At 48.9% G+C, this 19,440-nt stretch overlaps 2 protein-coding genes across 2 annotated transcripts in view; both read right to left on the bottom strand.

Annotated features, from left to right (window-relative positions):
• The window catches only part of LOC142087719 (thymosin beta-15A homolog), a 463,475-nt gene that overhangs the window by 376,021 nt on the left and 68,014 nt on the right, over positions 1-19,440 (bottom strand). The gene's annotated exons all lie outside the window — the stretch shown is intronic.
• The window catches only part of GABRA3 (gamma-aminobutyric acid type A receptor subunit alpha3), an 80,343-nt gene continuing 68,130 nt past the window's right edge, over positions 7,228-19,440 (bottom strand). Inside the window, 1 exon segment of the mRNA XM_075162252.1 lies at positions 7,228-15,724. Within this exon segment, the coding sequence (XP_075018353.1) occupies positions 15,395-15,724 (330 nt within the window). The 3' untranslated portion in view covers positions 7,228-15,394.

The raw sequence follows: 19,440 nt of genomic DNA on the forward strand, positions 1-19,440 counted from the left end.
GGACAGCTTTGAACCATTCCCGCATGTCCTATCACTGGATACCAGGGAGAAGAGATCAGCACCTCCTTCTCTACTTCCCCTCCTCAGCAAGCTGTAGAAAGCAATGAGGTCATCCCTCAGCCTCCTTAACATAAGGATAACATAACAATGAAACACAAGGATATGGCTTTTACAGGCAAGTCCCTGAGCTACAGATTGCTGTAGGCTGGGAGCATACCCTACTGAAGCTCTGCAAGGTGCATGAGAGTGAAAGAGAGCCTAAGGTTATAGAAAGCATCTGCTGTTTGACTGCTATCAGGAATCGGACACTGTTTTGACAAGGCTTTGGGCTCTCCCAGTATAGCAGCTCTTCTGTACTTGCAAATTGTGAGCCCAGCAAACACTTGCACTAATGTTGGGTTAATTTTAGGAATACCTGCCTTTTCTCCTGCACATAGCTGGGCAGTATTTTTTCAGCAAATGACTTATTTGCTTTAAATAAGTGCAATTTCTAGGCATCCAAAGTGATGCAAAAATTCAGGTCAAATTCCCCGAATAGCTTCCGCCACCAAAAAAAGCAACAAACACTCTGAAGTGTTGAGCAAATCACATGGAGAAGGGTTGGAGTCCTTCGGAAGCGCTCCTTTTTTGCTATTTCCAAAATGCTTCTATTTCAAGCACTTCACATATATGCAAGGGATAGGCTCCTTGCAAGCCCAAGAAGCACAGACCCAATTTGCTGCTCTCCCCTGGGGTTACATCCCCCAGAGCTCCCTCCTCACCACCATGCTCCATCCTGCCGTGGGAACCTGCTCTCAACCTGCCAGGGCTGGTGCAATTCACAGGAGCTGCTTTGAACATCCGTCAGGCTGGAGCAGGACCCTGAACAGGCACAAGGCAGTTCCAGCTCTGCCACAGTCCATGCACCAGCTGCAGTCCTCTCCAGTCTGCTCCCCAACCATCAGTTGCAGCTGAGCTGAAATAGCTTCCTTTCCAACATGCCTTGAAGAAAATGACATTTTCTATGCAAGAGTTGAAGTGCCACGGGATTCTTTTAGCTTTGGAGGAAAGTTCCCCCAAACGGCCACCCTATTCCAGACAAAGGAAGAGACACAGCATTTCAGGGGGGTATAAGTTATGCTGAAGAGGATTTGGATAAACACTGCAACCCAGATCCTGGTAACACCAATGCACCAGGTTCTCCTTTCACACTATGGTCTGGCCAAACAACTTCACTCACAGATCCTTGGATGTCCCCTTGGAGAATATTTAGGAAGCTACAGAATCAAAGACCCCTGACCAAAGTGTTGGCTGGATCCAGATGCCAAATGTTGACTTTTGCCTTTTGTGGCATGCCTTTGGGTTCAGGCTGATTTTCGCTTTGAAAGGAAGTCAGCACTGTAGAGCTTTTGTTGATTTTACACAGCATCTCCAAACTGGAAATCTCTCTTCAGAAGCCCAGGGCTTTCCAGCTGGAAACGTCTCCCTGCAGCCCCAGTTCAGACTAACTGATATCCAGAGGGGCTAAAATCATCCTGGTTTGATTTTCAGAGAAGTCACAAATATTCATAATCAGATCTCCAAATAAGCATGTAGGTATGTAGCTCTGAGTGAATATCTTGGCTTCCAGAGTATTTTGGCTAATGTAGTACACATATTGACTCAAATTTTGGGAACAGAGAGGCTCATTGATTCAGACTGGGTAAAACACAGCACACTTGTGAGGGATGCATTTGAAACTAAAGATTGCTCCCATCAGACCCGCTTCTGTCCCTCTTCATATCTCCCCAGTACATAGGTCTCCTTACTGGGCTAGCCCTGAGGGCCATTGGACTATCTCCCCTTACAGGAAAAGGATCTCTTCTCTCCAGGGCTGAGTTTTGGGGAACAAAGCAGCATTAGCACATCCTTATTGTGTTTAACTCCCATTTTGTAGAGTGCTTCATGAAACCTTAGTTTTTCTAAAACTATTTTCTTCACTAAATCCCACTCCATTTTCTTCAGGCAATAAATGAATTTTGTTTACAAAGTACTTCAACAAGCCTTGAAATTTCATTTATGGAAAATGGGCCTCAGACTTCCGAGGCATTTGAAACCATGCTGAAATATGGCAATTTCAAGCACTTACCTGTCTCCTTCCCGCAAGTCTCCGAATCCAAGGTTACCATGACAACAAAGCCCACTGTCAGTCCAGCAGAATGAATTGTTTTTATGTGGTGCCATTATTAGCCAGGACCCAACAAAATTACGCAAATGAGATCCCCAGACAGCAGGACTGCAAAAAGCCCAAACAAGCAGCATTACGCTCTAAACTTAGCAATGGAAGGAAAATGTCACCCAACTCCCCAGCAATAATTCTTTAAAAGTCATACCAAAAAGGCTGACCTCCTCCCAGTACCCCCGCAGGGCTACAGAAGTAGACCAGCTCTGCCCTGTTACAAGTTGGACTTGGTTTCCTCCCTGGGAGGTGGCACAGTTGCCTGCACATCCCAGCAGACAGCCACTAGTGTTCCCAGTGGGGACACCAACTCCCAGCACGCTCTCAGGAAGCTGGTTTGCATTATGCTGTCTACATGGAAACCCAAAGAGGGAGAGGAGTTGCTGCCTTAGGTGAAATGCAGCTTCTTGCCACCTTGAGCTCCCCATGGCCTTTGCATGATGCACCCATGGCTCCTTTCCCCCAGCACCTGGAGCATCCTTACCCCCAGATAAGGAACTCTGCACATCTCTGCTTCTTACCCAGGACATCACAAAACCACCATGTGATGACAGACCCCCACCTCAGGGCTTCTCCTGCCCAGGACCACCTGCAGATCAACCTCCACATCTCCTCTGGGCCAGGGCCCTCACAAGCCAGGTGCTTAGGGATGCTTCCCTTTATAATCACAGTCAGGTGAACCCAGTTCTCTCCTCCCAGTGAGGATGTGGGTGAGGTCCTCTGATCCTAGTTGATTGAGGGTTCACACTTGAAAATTAGTGTATTCTGGCAGCAGCTCTTCTCTAGAGGAGGGAGAGGAAGTCGCTAAGCAATGAGTTGCTATAGATGGTAATTCAAGCATAATAAATCCTCCTTATCAACCCTGTCTTGCTACCCCTCGTAATTTAAGCTGGGTGTAATAAGGCAGTATGAAAGTAAAGGCTAGTTTTACAGTCAAACTGGGGATTACAGTCTGGCACAGATATTTAAAGATTCACAATAGCAAAGAGAAATTGTAAGGGGAGCCTAAACAGCTTCCCTCAAATGCCAGGAGATGGGCTGATGAGTTACGGTCATTTCCAGCACAGGTCTGGATTGATGTATAGCTGAGCTGGGGTCAGACCAGAGACGTACTGCTCCCAGGCTTCTTGAGCAAGTGTAAAACCTGCATGGGCTGAAAAAATTGTGCATTGACTTTAGAGAATGTTCCGGTCTGTATTATATGCATTTTTATCTCTTTTTTTTTTTTTTTAAATCCAGATCACTGCATGCTTTTCTTTCTTTCTCTGAATAAACTCAGCAATACTATTTTGTCTCTTATTCTCCCCCATTCTTCACAAAAGCTCAAGAAGTGCCTTCCCCCTTATAAGCAACTTGCCATTCTGCATAGGAGCTAGAGCCCTTGCTTTCTGATTGCCTCATTAATGAAGCTAGCCCAGACCAGTCCTTCCCAGGCCTTCTCCCCAGCTGTGCTATCTGTGAAATGAAAAAATACTGCTTTTTCCTACCAGCCTTGCCTCACTTGTCCTTAGACTATCACGGCCGCAATACCGCCTCTGCTGAAACCACTATCAACTCCTAGATTGCTATTTATCAGGGATCCCAAAGTACTTTCATAAAATGCCTAATGCTTAGCTAGCTCCTACACCTCTCTCCTTCTGAAGAAAATCACCCGGTACTGTTTTTCAGAGACGTTTTCTCTCTGCTAACCAAAAGGGTGGCTGTGGGGATGGGGGTGGCGCAGCCCTGTTCAGCCCAGGGTCCCTGCTGTCCCCGGGCTGGCTGACTCTCCTGTCCCACCTGAGTGCCCCACGGCTGTGTTTTCCACAGCCCCCACTGCAAAACATCCATCATAGCCCCGGGGTGGGGTGTAGGGAATCCCACCGCGGTACTCCTCCCCTGGAGCAGGGACCACAGCAGTACACAAGATAGACACCTTCATTGTTGGTAACACTGAAGGGTTGTCCAAGAATAAGACCCAAGGAGCCCCACAGTTCCCACACTGGAGATGTCTCCCCTGCCCTGGGGTCAGAGCAGGGCTGGAACAGGCTCCTTCTCCTGCTTCCCCTGACCAGGGGGCTCAGGGAAGCATTCCCTGCTGCTGTGGGGTGAAGGAGCTTTGCTGTGGTTGACACCCACGCCCACCGCTCCAGGCACATCACCCAGTCCCCTCTATAGCCCATTGCTTGCTGCCTGCTTAGGGGCGGAGGAGGACATCTTCATCACCACGAAGGACACTCAGGATCTGCAGAAGGAGCTGAGCATGTCCATGCTGGGAAGACCCTTGCTGCTCTGGCTGCTGTTAACACATCACCCGTCTGCCGAACGTGAAAATGGAAGGTGGTGGGGGCAGGAGGAAAGTCACTTTTTCCCACCTCTGATTGCAGTGAGCGTGTGCTTGTGGTGGTAAAGCCTGGGATCCCCCGCGAGGCCCCTGCAGCCCTCAGCCTGCCAATGCGTAAAAGTGGAAGGGAGAATGAATGCCAGCAAGCCACACATGTGCTAAGTGAGGGTGTTCTCCATGGAGTGGGGCAAAGTCTCAAACCATATTCCTGCTGACAAGCTGCTGATGGATGAGTTTGGTCAGGAGGAATTGTGCTTTGCAGAAGAAAGCATTGTTTGCTTACAAGGCAGCCAGCACAGCGCTGGTCCTGGGAAGAGCCCTGCGAATGGGAGTCGTGCAGCATTGGACCTACTTGTCTTACAGGGTGAAGGAACTAGAGAAAAGAGTTCCTTCCACAGAGGGGTGGAAGGGGTCTCTGATCATACCACCCAAATGCATGAAGGCTAGTTTAGAGCTGGCTTTGGGGCACTTACCCCACCTCATGAGGAGCTGGTTCGCAGAAGAGGTTTCTGGACCAGCCACCCTTTCAAGGCAGAAGATGACCACTGTGCCCCAGGGAACCCTTTCCTTCATGGGGCTGTGGGGCTGAGCTGTTGCCGTCGGCCACATTACAGCCTGGCATAGGAGACACATTTATCTGCTCTCCAACATCCGGCACCTCAGGAGCCACACATCAATGGTTCCCCCCGAGCACTGCTGTAGTATAAGCACCTAATAATAAAACCCAGCTATTGCATTCCTAAGACACCTGTCATCCCGAGCACTAAGTGCCGGGGTAATAAATACTTGCTCAGCGATGCCTCTTCTCTGCCAATTCTCCTGGCTCTGCCTGTTTTCATTAGTATTTCTTTTCTGTGGACACTGCAATTACACTCTGTTCCTCTTCAGGGCCCTTGTTCCAGGTTCAAATAGAGAAGTGATAATGCAGGGAAGCTTTTCACATTGCTGTTTATTTTTGTCTTCTGAGTCAGGAAGATCTTTTCAGGCTGGGACCAACCCTCGTGCCGTTTTGATTGAGGAAGGACTCTGGCAGGGGGGTGGCGGGGAAAGAGGTGAAAACTTCAGGTTCCAGCTTTTATGATTTAAAACAATGGTGGGCTCCTTCCTTGCCTGTTCTTGCCGAGGTCACAAGCTATGCTCCTTCCTCAGAAAGAGGTAAGTATGCAGCCTGTACTGCTAAGACCCATGGTAACTATCCATCTGCCACAGCAGCTGTGAGCCCCAGCGCTCCCAAGCCTCTTCTGTCATCCAAATCTCTGAGCAAGAAGGAGGATTTAGCTGAATGCAGCAAATTCAAATGCATAACTTTTTTATTCAAGGTTGCAATATATTTGGAGATATTGTCCCACCAGCAAGTCCCTGGTGCAGCATCCAGATGGTGCTCAGGGAATGGGGGGAAGGGGCGGGGGTGTGTTTTGTTCCTTCTTCAGGCGTGGAAAACAACTGACGATGTCACTAGAGTTATTTGCTTCTCCTGCTATTTCCCAGTGATAATTGAGGGGGGAAAAAGTCCTCATTGAATATGTGGGATTTGGGTAAATCATCAATATTTTTAACTAAAAAGTAGCCAAAAATGCAGAAAAAAATCACTGGGGAACATAGGATGTTTCAAACTTAGTGCAATAGGAAGAACTTCAGCATTTTTTGCAGGTGTTTTTTCTTCTGCTTTTGCATTTGAAGAGATTTACTTCATTTCAGATCTTCGTACCCAGTGAGAAAAATCCTTCTTTCTATTAGTTGCTAAATATAACTTCTCTTGCATCCAAGAAGATGCAATGAAGTGTCCAAATGAAGCCCCTAGACCTTGAACTTCCTTGCCAGCAGACCACAGAGTCACCTGCACATGTCACGCTGTCCGAGTGATGTGGCATGGCCAGCTATGTGCTATTAAATCTCCAAAAACAGGGTAGCCACAATCAAAACTCCCTGCAGCAAAGGTGTCTGGACCATGGTAAATCCCAAGTCATGCCTGGAAGCTATTTGGGTGGACCAAAGCTGGTGGAAGTGGAAGTTGTTGTAACACCTGAACAGCACAGCAGGGTGGGTTGAACTGCCTACAACCTTTCCTTGGCACACATTCAATTTACCACATGGCCAAAGATATTTGGGCTAAGGGCCTCCATATCCTTCTCCCCACCATAGTCTCTTTAAGACATGATTCAGCTGGAGAAGTGTATGTGGTGGGTTGGATAAACCAGCCAAGGCTAAGAACTCTTCTGGTTGCCCCTGGAGCAGCAGAAACCTTGATTCATGTTGCACACAGAGAAATGCCAAAGAGCTCTACTAGAAAAGCAAAGTCTAAGTATGGGCCACACGCTGCAGGGAAAGAGCACGCCTCAGGGTCTCTTCTTGCCCACTCACTACACCACCACTATCCCATTTTTGAGTTGGTTCCCAAACTCCCCAGCCAATCTGCCTTGAACATACCTTGTGTCCTCCACTCCCCTGCCATTGGAAGGGAAAGCATTTTAAACACGACACGATGGGAACCATGGAATATTTTCAAGCTCTTTTATTTTCCCCCGGAATATTTATTTTTTCATGGGTAGCTTGTCTGCTCATCACTGGGACAAACTCTCCAGATATGCAGGTAGCCTGAAGCCCAGAGGACTGTCTCCCTAGGCTCCCCATCCCTTTGTATGTCAACATCATTTGGCTTTGAGAAACAGACCATGGAAAAAACAATGACACAGATTTTTTTAAAATATGAATTTTTATTTGTTTTGTTCAGAGTTCGAGAGAGTGAGTAGAGTGGAAAAGCGGAGTGATTTAATTCATTGAAGAGGTCTAGTCCTGCCTTGTGTGTTAGATCAGGAGGTTAGTAGGTGGTCAGAAGAGTCCTCCTCCTCCACTCAGCTTGCTGATCTTATTCATGTAGTTCTTGTTTCTGATGTTTTCTAATCTCTCTTCAGAACTTCACTGTAATTTTTTGAGACATTTTTCTGTTGCTTTAACTTATTGAAAAAGCTAAAAGCTGAAAAAAATTGCAGGACTCAAAATCCTGCCAATTAGAATGGGCAAATTTTTTTTTTCCAGCAAAGGTTGAAAAATACGATTCAAAAATACAAACAGGCATTGAACATTGCACCAAAAAGCATTTGAAACACAAATTTCAGAAAGAGAAAGAAAAAGAGAGAGAGAGAAATAGAGAGAAGAAAGGTCACAGTTTCCATGAGAAATCCCTTAAGAAAGTGGCTACCAGCTAGTCAATAGATAAAATAAAGTCAACAAAAAATTTTTAAAAAATGCAATTTTCTTCTAGTTGTTAATTATTTACAGCTGTAATAACAGGATTGTCATGCATTAAACTGCTGCCGGCTAGGTTCTTTCTCATAGTGGAGCAAAGAGAGTCTCACAAGACGGAAAACAAAGCAGAAGACATATTGGGGCACAGATTGAACCTGAGGCAGTGAAAATGAGCGTATTCTCTGGTGATTTGTTGTGGTGTGCGCTTTCCCATGATGGCCTGCCCTAGTGTGATGCTAATGCAACTTTCCCTACCCTGGCACCAGGGCTGCAGCTAAAGAAGCAGCAGGTCCCCTCACCTTCAGCTAGGACATTCGCCTGCGGCTATCCCCAAGTCAGTCGACAGTGAAAATCTAGTTGATGAAGGGATACTTGTGGCCACCTGACTAGATTTGGTGGGCTGAGAAACTCCCTTGTGATAACCGAGAGGAGCCCTTCAACTCTAAGTACAGCCTGGCAAAGGCAATGTGGCAATGACTCAGGTTTTCCAACTCGGCTCTTTCTTACTTTTTTGTGGTTGCAAAAATCAAATCATTCCATGTATGATTGCTGTTACATTTGCTGGGTGCCCTGCAAAAAGGCAGGAGAAATCGACAGACTTTTCAGGGGAATCAGAGTGCTGCTAGCAGTGTAACATGAGCCATGGACTTATCAAGTTGACAGGACCTTCAAGCAGCAATGAAGAGAAGAGCCAAGAGCCTTCGAAGACTGTGGGAGCATCCTGGCTCACGTAGCACCTGGGACCAGGCTTTCCTCTCTAGGCAGATGGGATCATTAAAGCTGTGTACAGAAGTGATCTGCACGGGTGGGGACCAGGACAGTGGGGAATAGGAAAGAGTAGCTAGATCGTCATATTTTGTTCTAGATCGTCATGAGCAAAAACCAGCATAACCCCGCTTGTGGTGAAGGATGACAGGTCAAACGTTAGCAGTAATCCAGGCTCTCTGCAGTTTAAAGCAGCACGGATTCCTGCAGTGGGAGGCAGGTATAGGCCCAGAAAGAGAACCGGCTTTGTTTGCTTATGGGTGGTGACATCCTTCATTCTCATGGCTGGGACATCACAAGGCACAGGTGGCGATCGCGGCTGACCACAAGAGCCTTTCTCCAGCAGCAGAGGAGGGAATATAGGAGCTACGAGTTCAGTTGCAGAATCACTGCCTAAACGTTTCTCCTAAGACGGGGGAGATGAAGGAGTGACACTAAGGGAGATGACACTGGGTTCCATTGCTAGGGGCTGCACACTGCTCACTTACCGTGGCCCCACTGGTCTCAGGCTACCCAGCAGCTATCGTTGGTCCTGCTTGGGCTGAGGTGAGATCAGGTGCAGGTCCAGGACACAGTGGCAACGAAGGCCTATGCTTTGGCTGACCCCTCCCACAATTAGCACATAGTCACATATCAGCACATAGTCACATATCAGCACATCCCACCTGGATGAGCAGCAAGCAGTGGCCAAGTGCCAGCACTTCCCTTTGCTTTGCAGAAGAGCCCAAGCTGAAGCACAGCCCCTGCCTGTGGTTTTCCTCTGGCCAGGGACAGCTGGAATGGATCCCACCAGGTTTTGTGCTTCCTCCTGAAGCAGGCTCAGGGTGGAGACCTCACACCCCTTTGCAATTCTCAGCTACACATTCCCTGGTTGTGCTATGGGATGAGGACTAATTGCTTGTGGCATTTAGCTGTTGAAAAGCCATGCTACCTTCCTGGGAACATCCTAGTGTTTGGGGCAGGACAAGGGCTGTGTTGGAGAAGTTGCAACATCTGGGACTAAGTTTTCCTGAAAGGTGCTGGGCAGCATTGCCAGCAGTGACCTTGGTCCAGGCAGCAAGCTGGAGAGAGGCTCTTCTCCCTTACTCCATTTGTTTCCTATGCCTCCCAAAGCTATCTGAGAACCAGAGATGGATGCACCTCCTTCCAGAAGATTTAGCAAAGAGAATGACAGGGAAGTAAAATAATTGAAAGTGGCCATTTTCTCTTTCAAAGAGAAAGAGGTTTGACTTTTAGATATAAAGAGTTTGTGAGCATAAATACACACACACACACACACATATATATATGTAAAAACCTTTGGCTGACTGAATATTAACAAGGTCAAACAATAAATATTTATATCTAGAAGCCACCAATCTCATCTGTGCTGTGGCCTCTTGCCAAAAATGCCTTCAGGAGTAGTTTAGCTTGATATAGAGAGAGGATTGGTGAATTGTTTGGGGGTTTTTCTCCCTACTTTGACATTAATAGAGCATTTATGTTTTCATGAATGTGCTCCTCGCCCTGGCTGAGCCCTCCCCACTCCCAAGAGCCACCAAGGAGGCAGGAAAATGTTTCTCGCCAGTCTGCAAAATCCACACAGATATTGGATTGGGTGGGTTAAAGTGTAGCCCCAGAGAGGCATACAATTTGGGGAAGAGGGCCTGGAGTGAGGGCTGGCCTGACACTGCATGCTGTGATGGTCCAGTCCCACGGCCCCATGCCAGCTCTCCACCACCCTCAGGACCAAGCACTTGGAAGGGGGGCACTAGCATGTCCCTGCCAAACCGTTCCCCAGGTGAGCCTGTCAGGAGCTGCCTGGTCCTCTCCTGCTCGTGGCACGCCCTGGCAAGCTGGGAGAGCGTGGTACTTGTCCTCAATAGCCACTCGCCTTTGACTGTGATCCTTCCTTTAACAGCAGTGTGTGTTTAACTGCTCTGTTCCTCCAGCAGCTGCAAAGAGCACTGCAAAGAGGCCGTTTCTACAGCACCCTCCAGGAGAGGCAACAGCTCCAGGTTTCTGAAAGTCTCAGAGAGGTTCTTAGCAGAACAGAGGGTCTTCCCATGTGAGGTGATCTGGAGCAAGAGAAACCCCTTACTGGTATGTGATGCAGCCTTATAATCCTTCCCAAGGGAAGGCTGAAAGGAATCTAAGATATGGACAGAAGAAATCAAGGCAGCAGGTGAGAAATGAATGCACCTGTGTCCATAGGATAGGCTTGCAGAAACAGGCTGGTTGTGACCTTGTTTGCATGCATGGCTTGTCTCTGGGAACAGCAAGCATGGGGTCTGCTTGCGCAGGGGATGTCCTACAGCAAATGATCTAGGACCCTGCCAGTGGCACCGAGCTGGTGGGCATCAGGACGGAGGTGAACTGTGTTGGCCACAGCACTTGTCTGTAAAACTCAGGGAGTGGCAAAGCCAGCTTTGCTTATGTTGAGCTTGGTGCATGGAGGAGAACCGGGAAGCTCTGTCTTGGGTGTCACAGTCCTGTTCGGTGATGTTCAAGAAGCTTTCGAGACGTTGTATGGGGGTAACTCCATCAGCCCTTTAGAAGAACGGGTGGGACTGAGGGACCACTTATCCCCAGTCCCTCTCACATCACCCCGCAGAAATGTCACAGCACTAACACAGCACTTGCAGCTACCGCGTGCTGCCTCCCCTGCCCGCTTGGAGGACCTCAGCCGAACCATCCCCCACCTCCCCGGGGTGTGGAGCTCCCAAAAGCTGCACTGCTTTTGCCCATGTGTGGTTTCTGAGGAGGGAAGAGGCAAGCTGCCCGTGCCAAAACGTCCCTCTGACATTTTCAGAAGGAATGCAACTGCAGGCTTGGACTGCACTGTGTGTGTCCCAGGTGGTGCAAGCTACAAAACAGGAGCGCGGACTGAACAGATCATTTTTATCACCCTCAAAGACTTCTAATTTCTGTCTGGGAGACTCTCATCAAGTCAGGGGAGCTTTGGGCCTTGCCAGAAGAAAAGAAATATTGGAGTATTGAGGTTCACAGCACAATGAAACGCCCACTCTGTGCACAACTGTGGATTAGACTGTCAATGGCCACGTACAGATCTATTCCTATACAGGACCAATTATAAAAATGGAGCCCTTAGGTACTATCACAGCAAGCAGTAATCCCCAGTAACTGATGCCTAGGTTAGCTCTGGCCCAGTGTGCCCTTGGAAGAAGCCCCCATCAGCAGCCTCGTGTTAGCTGGGAAGGAAATGTCCCAATTTGAGCCGCTGACAGATTTCAAAAAAAAAGAACATTATCTTCTCTGTGATGTCTGCTGGCAGGAGATGTTAAACTACTTATTTATAACTATCTTCCCAAAATGCTTCCCTGCTTGGAAGCCAAACTACAAATCCTGTTTGGTTTGTTGTCTTTAACCAAAGGATGCTGGTATTTCTGCTTCCAGCTGGCAAAAAGACTTGGAGCCAGTGCCAGGCTTTGGTGGGAATAGACTTGGCTTTCAAGGCATGCTAAGAGAGATCCAGGAAGGCAGCCTTTTGTCAGGCAGAGAGCAAAGTTTTTGGAGTCAGGAAGAGCAAAGATGAGCCAACAGACAGGTGTCACTGGCAAGCCAGATCGGTGGGCTGTGTCCTGGGGAGGGACAAGAGTCTCGGCATCACAGGGAGGGGAGGACTGGGGGAAGAGACAGGCAGGAGATTCACCCTGACAGTTCGGTGAGACAGACTGGATCACCCGCAGGAAGGGAGGAGGCTCAGATGCTGCCTGCTGGCACCGCAGAGGGGTCCAGCCCCGGCACCTTGATCACCACCCTGCCGCACTGAGCCTGTGGGGCCCCGGGCGGGCAGCAAAGGCAGCGCCTGCGGGTGCCCGGGCTGCTGAGAAGCCGATGGTAAGACCTGACAATTTACAGAGAGCTCTACAAAACAGGCGCCAACAGACACATGTAGCGAGGCGATGCGCAGTAGGTCATGGCCCTTCGGACACAGGGGATTTTGGGGAATGCCCAGGCTAGCAGAGACCTCCTCTGCACCGGGGCCAGCTCAAGTCAGCTAAGTCACTGGATCCCATATTTAAACTTGCCTTTGATGTAATTCTGTTAGTAAACACAATATACTCTTTGTTACCATTTTATTGTGTTTGTTTTGTTTTTTATAGGGTTTCTATTCCATTCACTTAGGCCTGAGTATTATAGTGACATGAATGTTTTATGAGATACACTTCATCCAGCTTATTTAAGAAAATGACATCCAAGTAGTTTCCAAAACAAACAGCCTCATGGCCGGTTAGCACAGCACTTCCCGCTGGAAAGCCTGGGGAGCAGAAGGGCGGCAGCAATGGCACTCACTGCTGGAGGAGATGGTCCTGGCGTGGAGGGAGCACAGGGGGCCGCGGTACAGGGCTGCGTCGGGGCAGTGCTGGGGCGGCCGGGCTGCCGGAGCGGGGTGGCTGCAGTAGCAGCAGGCAGCCACTGCAAGGAGGAACCAGGTGCCCCAGGTGCAAAAGCAGCTGGGATGTCCCCCCCTGCCTGGAAGGAGGGCTGGGGTTGGTGCACCCTCCTTCTGCTCCTCCAACCCGATGCTGGGTGCAAAAGGGGAGAGCTCCTGGGCTTTCCCCACCTCGCCATGCAGCGGGAGCCCTCGGGGATGAAAGGCACTGTAGAAATGTCATGGGGTGGGGGTGCTGGGGGCGAGGATGGGGGAGAGAGCTGGTTTCCTTAGCATTGGCTTGGGGGGAGGTTGCCACCTCTTGCCCGATGCTACCTGCTGGTGTGGATGCACTGGGGGCTGAGCTAAATGTCTCCGAGCTCCTCACCACAGCTATAGGCAGTGGGAGCGATTGCACTGCTCTTGAACCAGCAAGATTGGTAAGGGACGGGCAGGACACGAACCAATGCCACCCACACTGCAGGACAAAGTGCCCTGGCGTTCCCCGCTCTGTCCTGCCTTCTCCATGGATATTCCAGGTGGGGCAAATCCTGTGCCTTGTGCTCAGCCCCGCTCCTGCATGGGCAAGGGGAAACTGAGCTTGGCACAGTGGCTCAAAGCAATGCTGAAGACATCACGTTGGGGTGCTGGGGCCTTGGTCTGGCTGCATGCACCTAAAATGTGCTGGGGGCAGCTCAAGGGGTGCAGCTGGAGGGTCAGAGGGAGGCCTAGGAAAGAGGGGGTGCATCCCACCCTGGGAGCAGGGCTGCTGGCAGGATCAGTGCTGCCCACAGGCTGGGGATGAGAACTCACCAGGCACAGGACGTCCTTCCTTGTAGCAGGACAGCGTGTCCATGGGTCCAGACACCAAGGAGGGGGGACAGATGGCTTGGATGCCACCATCTTGTGCTGCTTCTGGGAAGGGGACAACCACTGGTTTGGGTCCTTGACTGTGGTGCCTGGGAAGGGAGAAAAAGCCTCTCTCCAAAGCACTGGAGGGCTTTCCTTGGAAGAGTGTGTAAGCATTAGAGTGGGGTCTTATCTCAGTGGCGTTGTGGGATGGCACCTGGCTCACATGGTTCTCCGGGACAACAGTATCACCCTGCTGTTCAAAGAGCCCCTTCTGCTGTTCTCCCATGGTGCTGAGGATGCTCAGCTGCATCTGTTCAGCAGGGGCAGGGAGATACTTGGGGACCGCCTGTCCCCTGACTCACCCCCACAGGTGGCAGAGTGGCCCCTGGTGTGTCCCTCAGGAAACAGCCTGCACCTGAGCTGGCCTGAACCAACATCGCTGCTGCTCTGGTGCACCGGAGCAGGGATGCGCCATGAGCTGGACTTCCCCAGGCTGTGCTCCTCCCCGTCAGTGTGGCTTACCTGAGAGGTAGGGGCTTCTCTGCCTAAATCCACCCGTGAGCAGTGAGATACTACTGAGGGCTGCTGAGTAGCCAAAGGAAGATGAATGGGGAGCTGGAAGAAGGGGCTGGGACAGAGAGGAGATGCCAAGAAGGATAAGTGGATGGGGCCAAGAGAAAGTGATAAACCATCCATCTGAACACAAACTCTATGGCTTCCAGTCCTGACGCTGAATGCACGCGGCCTCACAGCTACTATCTCCTCCAAGGCATTATAAAGCTCCTGTCTTGACTTCCTGACTGACCCTGAGAAAAATTATTTCTCTGGTAGGAACCACCCCACCCTCTAACATGAATTGCCCCAAGAGTGCAGGATGGCAGACAGACAAGACCTTTCCCACCTGTTCTTGTCTGGGGAGAGACATGGAGGAAAACAGCAGCTGGGTTTGGTGAAGACATAGAGGAAGAAGGCCTGTAGATACCTACAAGATGCTGCCACCCTGTTCCACCCCTGCAATGGCTCCACTGACCACAGCAGCGGTGGGTTTGCCTCCAGTAGGCATTCGGCTACAAGCTGGCCCATGCCACACTGCTCCCTCAACAGCCAGCTCACCTGCATCCACAGCCTGGGGAGTACCACCTAGCACAAGCGGCAGGCCCTGAAGAGCAGCTGACTGACTGACTCTGGAGGCCTCCTTGAGCCCAGGCCACCAGGAGCATCCACCATGCCAGGGCAGTCCATTGCAGAAGAGAAGGAGGGGGGAGGACAGCAGCAGCCCCCAGCAGAGCGGAGCGTGGAATGGCAGTGGCATGCAGTCTGTGGGAATGGCAGGAGGTGGAGGAGGAGAGATAGAACCACAGGGTGATTTGGACAGATGGGGGACATCAGACTCACGATGTTAGAGGCACAACTTGTTATGATCCTTTTTTTTTTCCTTTCATCATCAGAGACAAAGTAAAACGAAACTAAAGTATATGGGATTAAATTAAAATCACAGTTTTGTTTACATTATAAAAGAACAATCTAATAATAATATCAAATGAACAATAATAATTAAACAAAACAGGAAGGAAGAAAGCCCTGGAGAATTCCTGCCTGGATGGTGCTCACTGATGGAAGGTTTGTGTGACCGGTTTTATTGTTTGGGGATCATTCCCTTGATAGCTGACTCCCGGTTTACATATGTGGCCCAGTAGACTAAGTTGAAAATGGCAAAGAGGACTGGAAAGACGATGCGGGACATCTTGTCTACCTTGCTGACGCTGTTGTATGTCTTCTTACTCTCTGGGAGCTTCTCCTCTATGCGGGGCATCTTGGGGGGTACGTTGGTGGCAGTAGCAGTGGCAGCAGCACTCTTGGAGATGGTGGGCAGGCCAGGGTCCTTGGCAATGTTGAGGGCATATGTGGTGCCAACAATGTTGTAGGTGTTGTTGGTTTTCTTCGCTAGTGCCACTGGCTCTTTTTTCTAGGGAAGGTGGAAGAAAAAAACATAATAGAGATGAAGTGACTGTAAAATTGCATGGAGAATATTTTGGCCTCTGAGTTTACCTGCTTGCCCGGATGAGAAGATGGAAAAGGGTGCGAGGAGCAAGAGACCAAGAAGGCGGCATTGTGGAAGGGAAGGAAGATGTGGTGAGAAGATGGCCAGAACCCACGACATCTGCCACTTGAGGGCTGCTGAATCATAAGGATGTGCTGGACTAGCTACTTCGTGTAAGCCTGGCATGCAGCACTTAGCACAAAGAGATCCTGGCCTGGCAGCTAGGTCCTGCTGCAAGTCAAATAACTGAAGCCACATAGCTGGGTTTGTAGCCTCCTTGTGGACCCTTAGATCAGAGTAGTGGTATAAAAAGGCATGTGCAGCTGCACTCGGACAGGAGCTGCCCCAGATGGGTGACTCCTTGATTGGCCGAGTGCTGCCAGGTCTATTGCGTATTGCCAGGTCAGTATAAGTGAATGCAGGCTCAAACTATATAAGTGAATGCAGACAAACTCCTTGTTTTCTCTCACAACTGGGCAGTGTTATCTATTGCATGTAAGGTTCAGCCATGGAGAGGTGATGAAGGAATTCTTTAGAAAAGAATGATGATTTGATTTTCTTGACTAGGACTTGATTGCAATTCATGTTAGAGGGTGGGGTGGTTCCTACCAGAGAAATCAATGGACTTGATTTTCTGCTTTGCTGGCCTGGGTCAGGTGAGAGGAGGAGGCATCACAGAGGATTATAGTTCTATTATAGTTCTATTTTTTTTTTTCGTAGCAGAAAGCCAGTGGCTTTAAGAATGTGGGTGACAGCATTGCAATATTTTTGCACCATATTACAAGGCCCTATCATACACTGCCTCAGTGCCCTGAATACCTCACAGGAATACCTCACAATTTAACATCATGATGTCCAAAATGCCTCTGGGACCCTTTAGAGACCCTCTGGGACCTCTCAACCTACCCAGGTAAGATACAGAACAGATGGAAGGCATTTGCACTAGCCCTGGATTTCAAGATTGTTCAACACGGCACTATAGGGCAGAGGGAAGCCTTTCATCTTGCCTTCATATCTAGGGGTTGCTGCAAATCAAGGGAGATAAATGCACCCCTCCCACAAGGCTCCAGTGACAGCCACGCTGTCCAGGCTGAAATGAGGAGAGCTTACACAGCAAATGGCAAAAGAGGCACTTATGTGTCAGACATGATGTACTGAAGGATGATGGAAGATGCTGACGACAGAGGGTTCAGATGTTAATGAAGATGAGTGGACAAGAAGATGAAGCTAGGAAGTCATGATAGGTCTTGCCCCCCCTCTGGCGATCTTCCTGTTGCTGTCGGGGAGCTGAGACCAGCTGCACCATAGACCATATTGTATAAAGCAATCCAGGTCTACCAGGAGAAGCCCACTGAATGAAATCTACTCATATGCAGACATCAGGCACCCTGCATGTCCCAGCACTCATGTACTCCATGCGATGTCCACTGTAATTACACACCAAGAGCCAGCATTAGACACAAAAATGACTCATGGTGGGAATCTAATATCTAAACTCAGAACAAGGTGTGACTTTGGATCTCATTTTCTATTCAAAAGCAACTGAAACACAAGGTAAGGCTCATCCAGGCATTTCCCAGGGGTGCTTGGCATGGTCTGGCATGTACATGTGAGGGAACCATGTACAAAGTGACCGTTAGGAGAAGGGGAAGAGCGTGCAGCCAGCAGGACCTGTTCATCTCCCCACCCTACCCTGGAAATTGGTACCAGGCAGCATTGCTGGGTAGCACTGGGAGCTGGAAAGGCCAGATTTGGCCAGTCTGCTCTGCAGAGATACTCCAAGGGCTTTAGCTTTCATGCTGTACTTCGATTTTAAATGTGTCCACAATCACCACAGATATTTCTGATTACCTTAGGAAATGAATTTTCCACAGTGATTTTCAGAGGGACACTAAAAGCAGACTTCCGTGCAATCTTTAAACCCCTCTCCAATAACATCATAGCCAGGCTGGCAGCCTCATAATAATGCCAGCAATTATAGAAATTAACTTGCTGTTAGAAGGAGGTCTAAATGTCTTCAGACTCCAGATCAGACTAAACCCGTGATCAGACCATATTCATACTCTTTTATGGGAGAGGGTGTTATGATCTTTAATGATCAACTGAGCGACTGATTCCTGCAATCATTAGAGGCATGTTAACTTGTACCCCCTGCATAGCAGGTGAACTTTTCCTGCTAAAGAGCTGACAAGAAGCAAATAAAGGACTAAAGATGTTTCACCTTCTAAAACATTTAAATATGTTTAAGTATGATTACTTATTAACACAGCTACAGGAGGTAATACAATAATTAATAATCAGTAATGAAATGAAAAACAGATTGTTGTTCACAGAATGTAATTTGAAGTGCACTCTGATTATTTTAGTATTAATTGGCCACGTTACTCGTTTCAGGAATAACATGACTACAAATGACATGACACTTTCAATCCGGCTAGCTTTTCTGCCCCAGAGCTTGCAAAGTGGATCTGTCTTGCCTGGCCAAAGGCATCTGAAAACAGCAGGCTGAAATGGAGGAAAGTCAGGCAAATATGAATGCTGTAGGTGGTGATAACAAGCTACTGCTCCTGTCAGTGTGACCCAAAGCCCCCAGGCATCAACTTGGGCTTCTCTGGACCTCAGATCAGGCTGTTCACGTAGTGCAGGGGCTTGGGAGCCTATAGCCAGGGCCTTTTTCCAGCTGGCTGTGGGGCAGGTCTCCCTGATCAGAGCTGGGTAGCCTTTGGGAAGCACCCAGAGCACACACTGCCTACACCAATGCACATGTGTGTGCTCCAGATGTGCTCTGCTCCTGAGATGTCAGAAGAAATGGTGTAGCCTAAAGCTTACTAGGCTGTGCTTTATAAATAACTGTTTCAGGCAAGATTTTGACAATCAAACAAAGCAAAATGTGCTTATTGCTGTCAGCTGCAAAGTAGCACCCAGTCTTCCCCCTGCACCTTTACCTGTGAGGAGTTCCACGTCCTACTGAAACAGAAGGAAAGAGTGGAAAAACAGGAGGAAACCCCACACTTGCTTTGAAAACTTGTCCTATTTAAAACATCTATGTTGCAAAGCAATTCCTGTGTTTATGGCCCAGTTTGGGCACAGGGAGACTGAACCCCTGCACAAAGCTGTCCCTGCACTGCTCTCCTGAGAGAAAAGCCGTGAAAGCTGGTCTAGAGATAAATATGTTCCCTGGATATTGCAATCTGACAAGTTCTTCCACAACATGCATACTGGAAAATAATAGCATTTTTGTTAAATATTCTTGTCTTCAAGCCTCTCTGTTGAGGAGCTAACAGCTGAACCTCTAAATTATGGGAACTACTGGTTCTGCCTATCATCTGCTGCAGATTTATTTCTCTGCACCTGCTCCTTGGCTAGAAATTTGGGTTGGAAGCACTATCCCTCTGACAGGCCACTCTGAAGGTCACCATCACTAATATCTGCAGTACTTGAGAAATGCAAGGTCTCTGCCACTTGCCATTCTAGACAAAAGTCACTTTAATGACCTCCAAACAGCTCAAGTCTCTGACATACTTGTATCCTATAATTCAAAGCCCAGCAACTGCAGCTGCTGTTCCAGCAAACATGCCACTCCTTCCTTATGCCAGCCAAAGTTCCCCTCTGCAGTGTGCCAGAGACTTGATCCTATCAGA

Source organism: Calonectris borealis, chromosome 13 (genome assembly GCF_964195595.1).
Source record: "Calonectris borealis chromosome 13, bCalBor7.hap1.2, whole genome shotgun sequence".
NCBI classification, from domain to species: domain Eukaryota; kingdom Metazoa; phylum Chordata; class Aves; order Procellariiformes; family Procellariidae; genus Calonectris; species Calonectris borealis.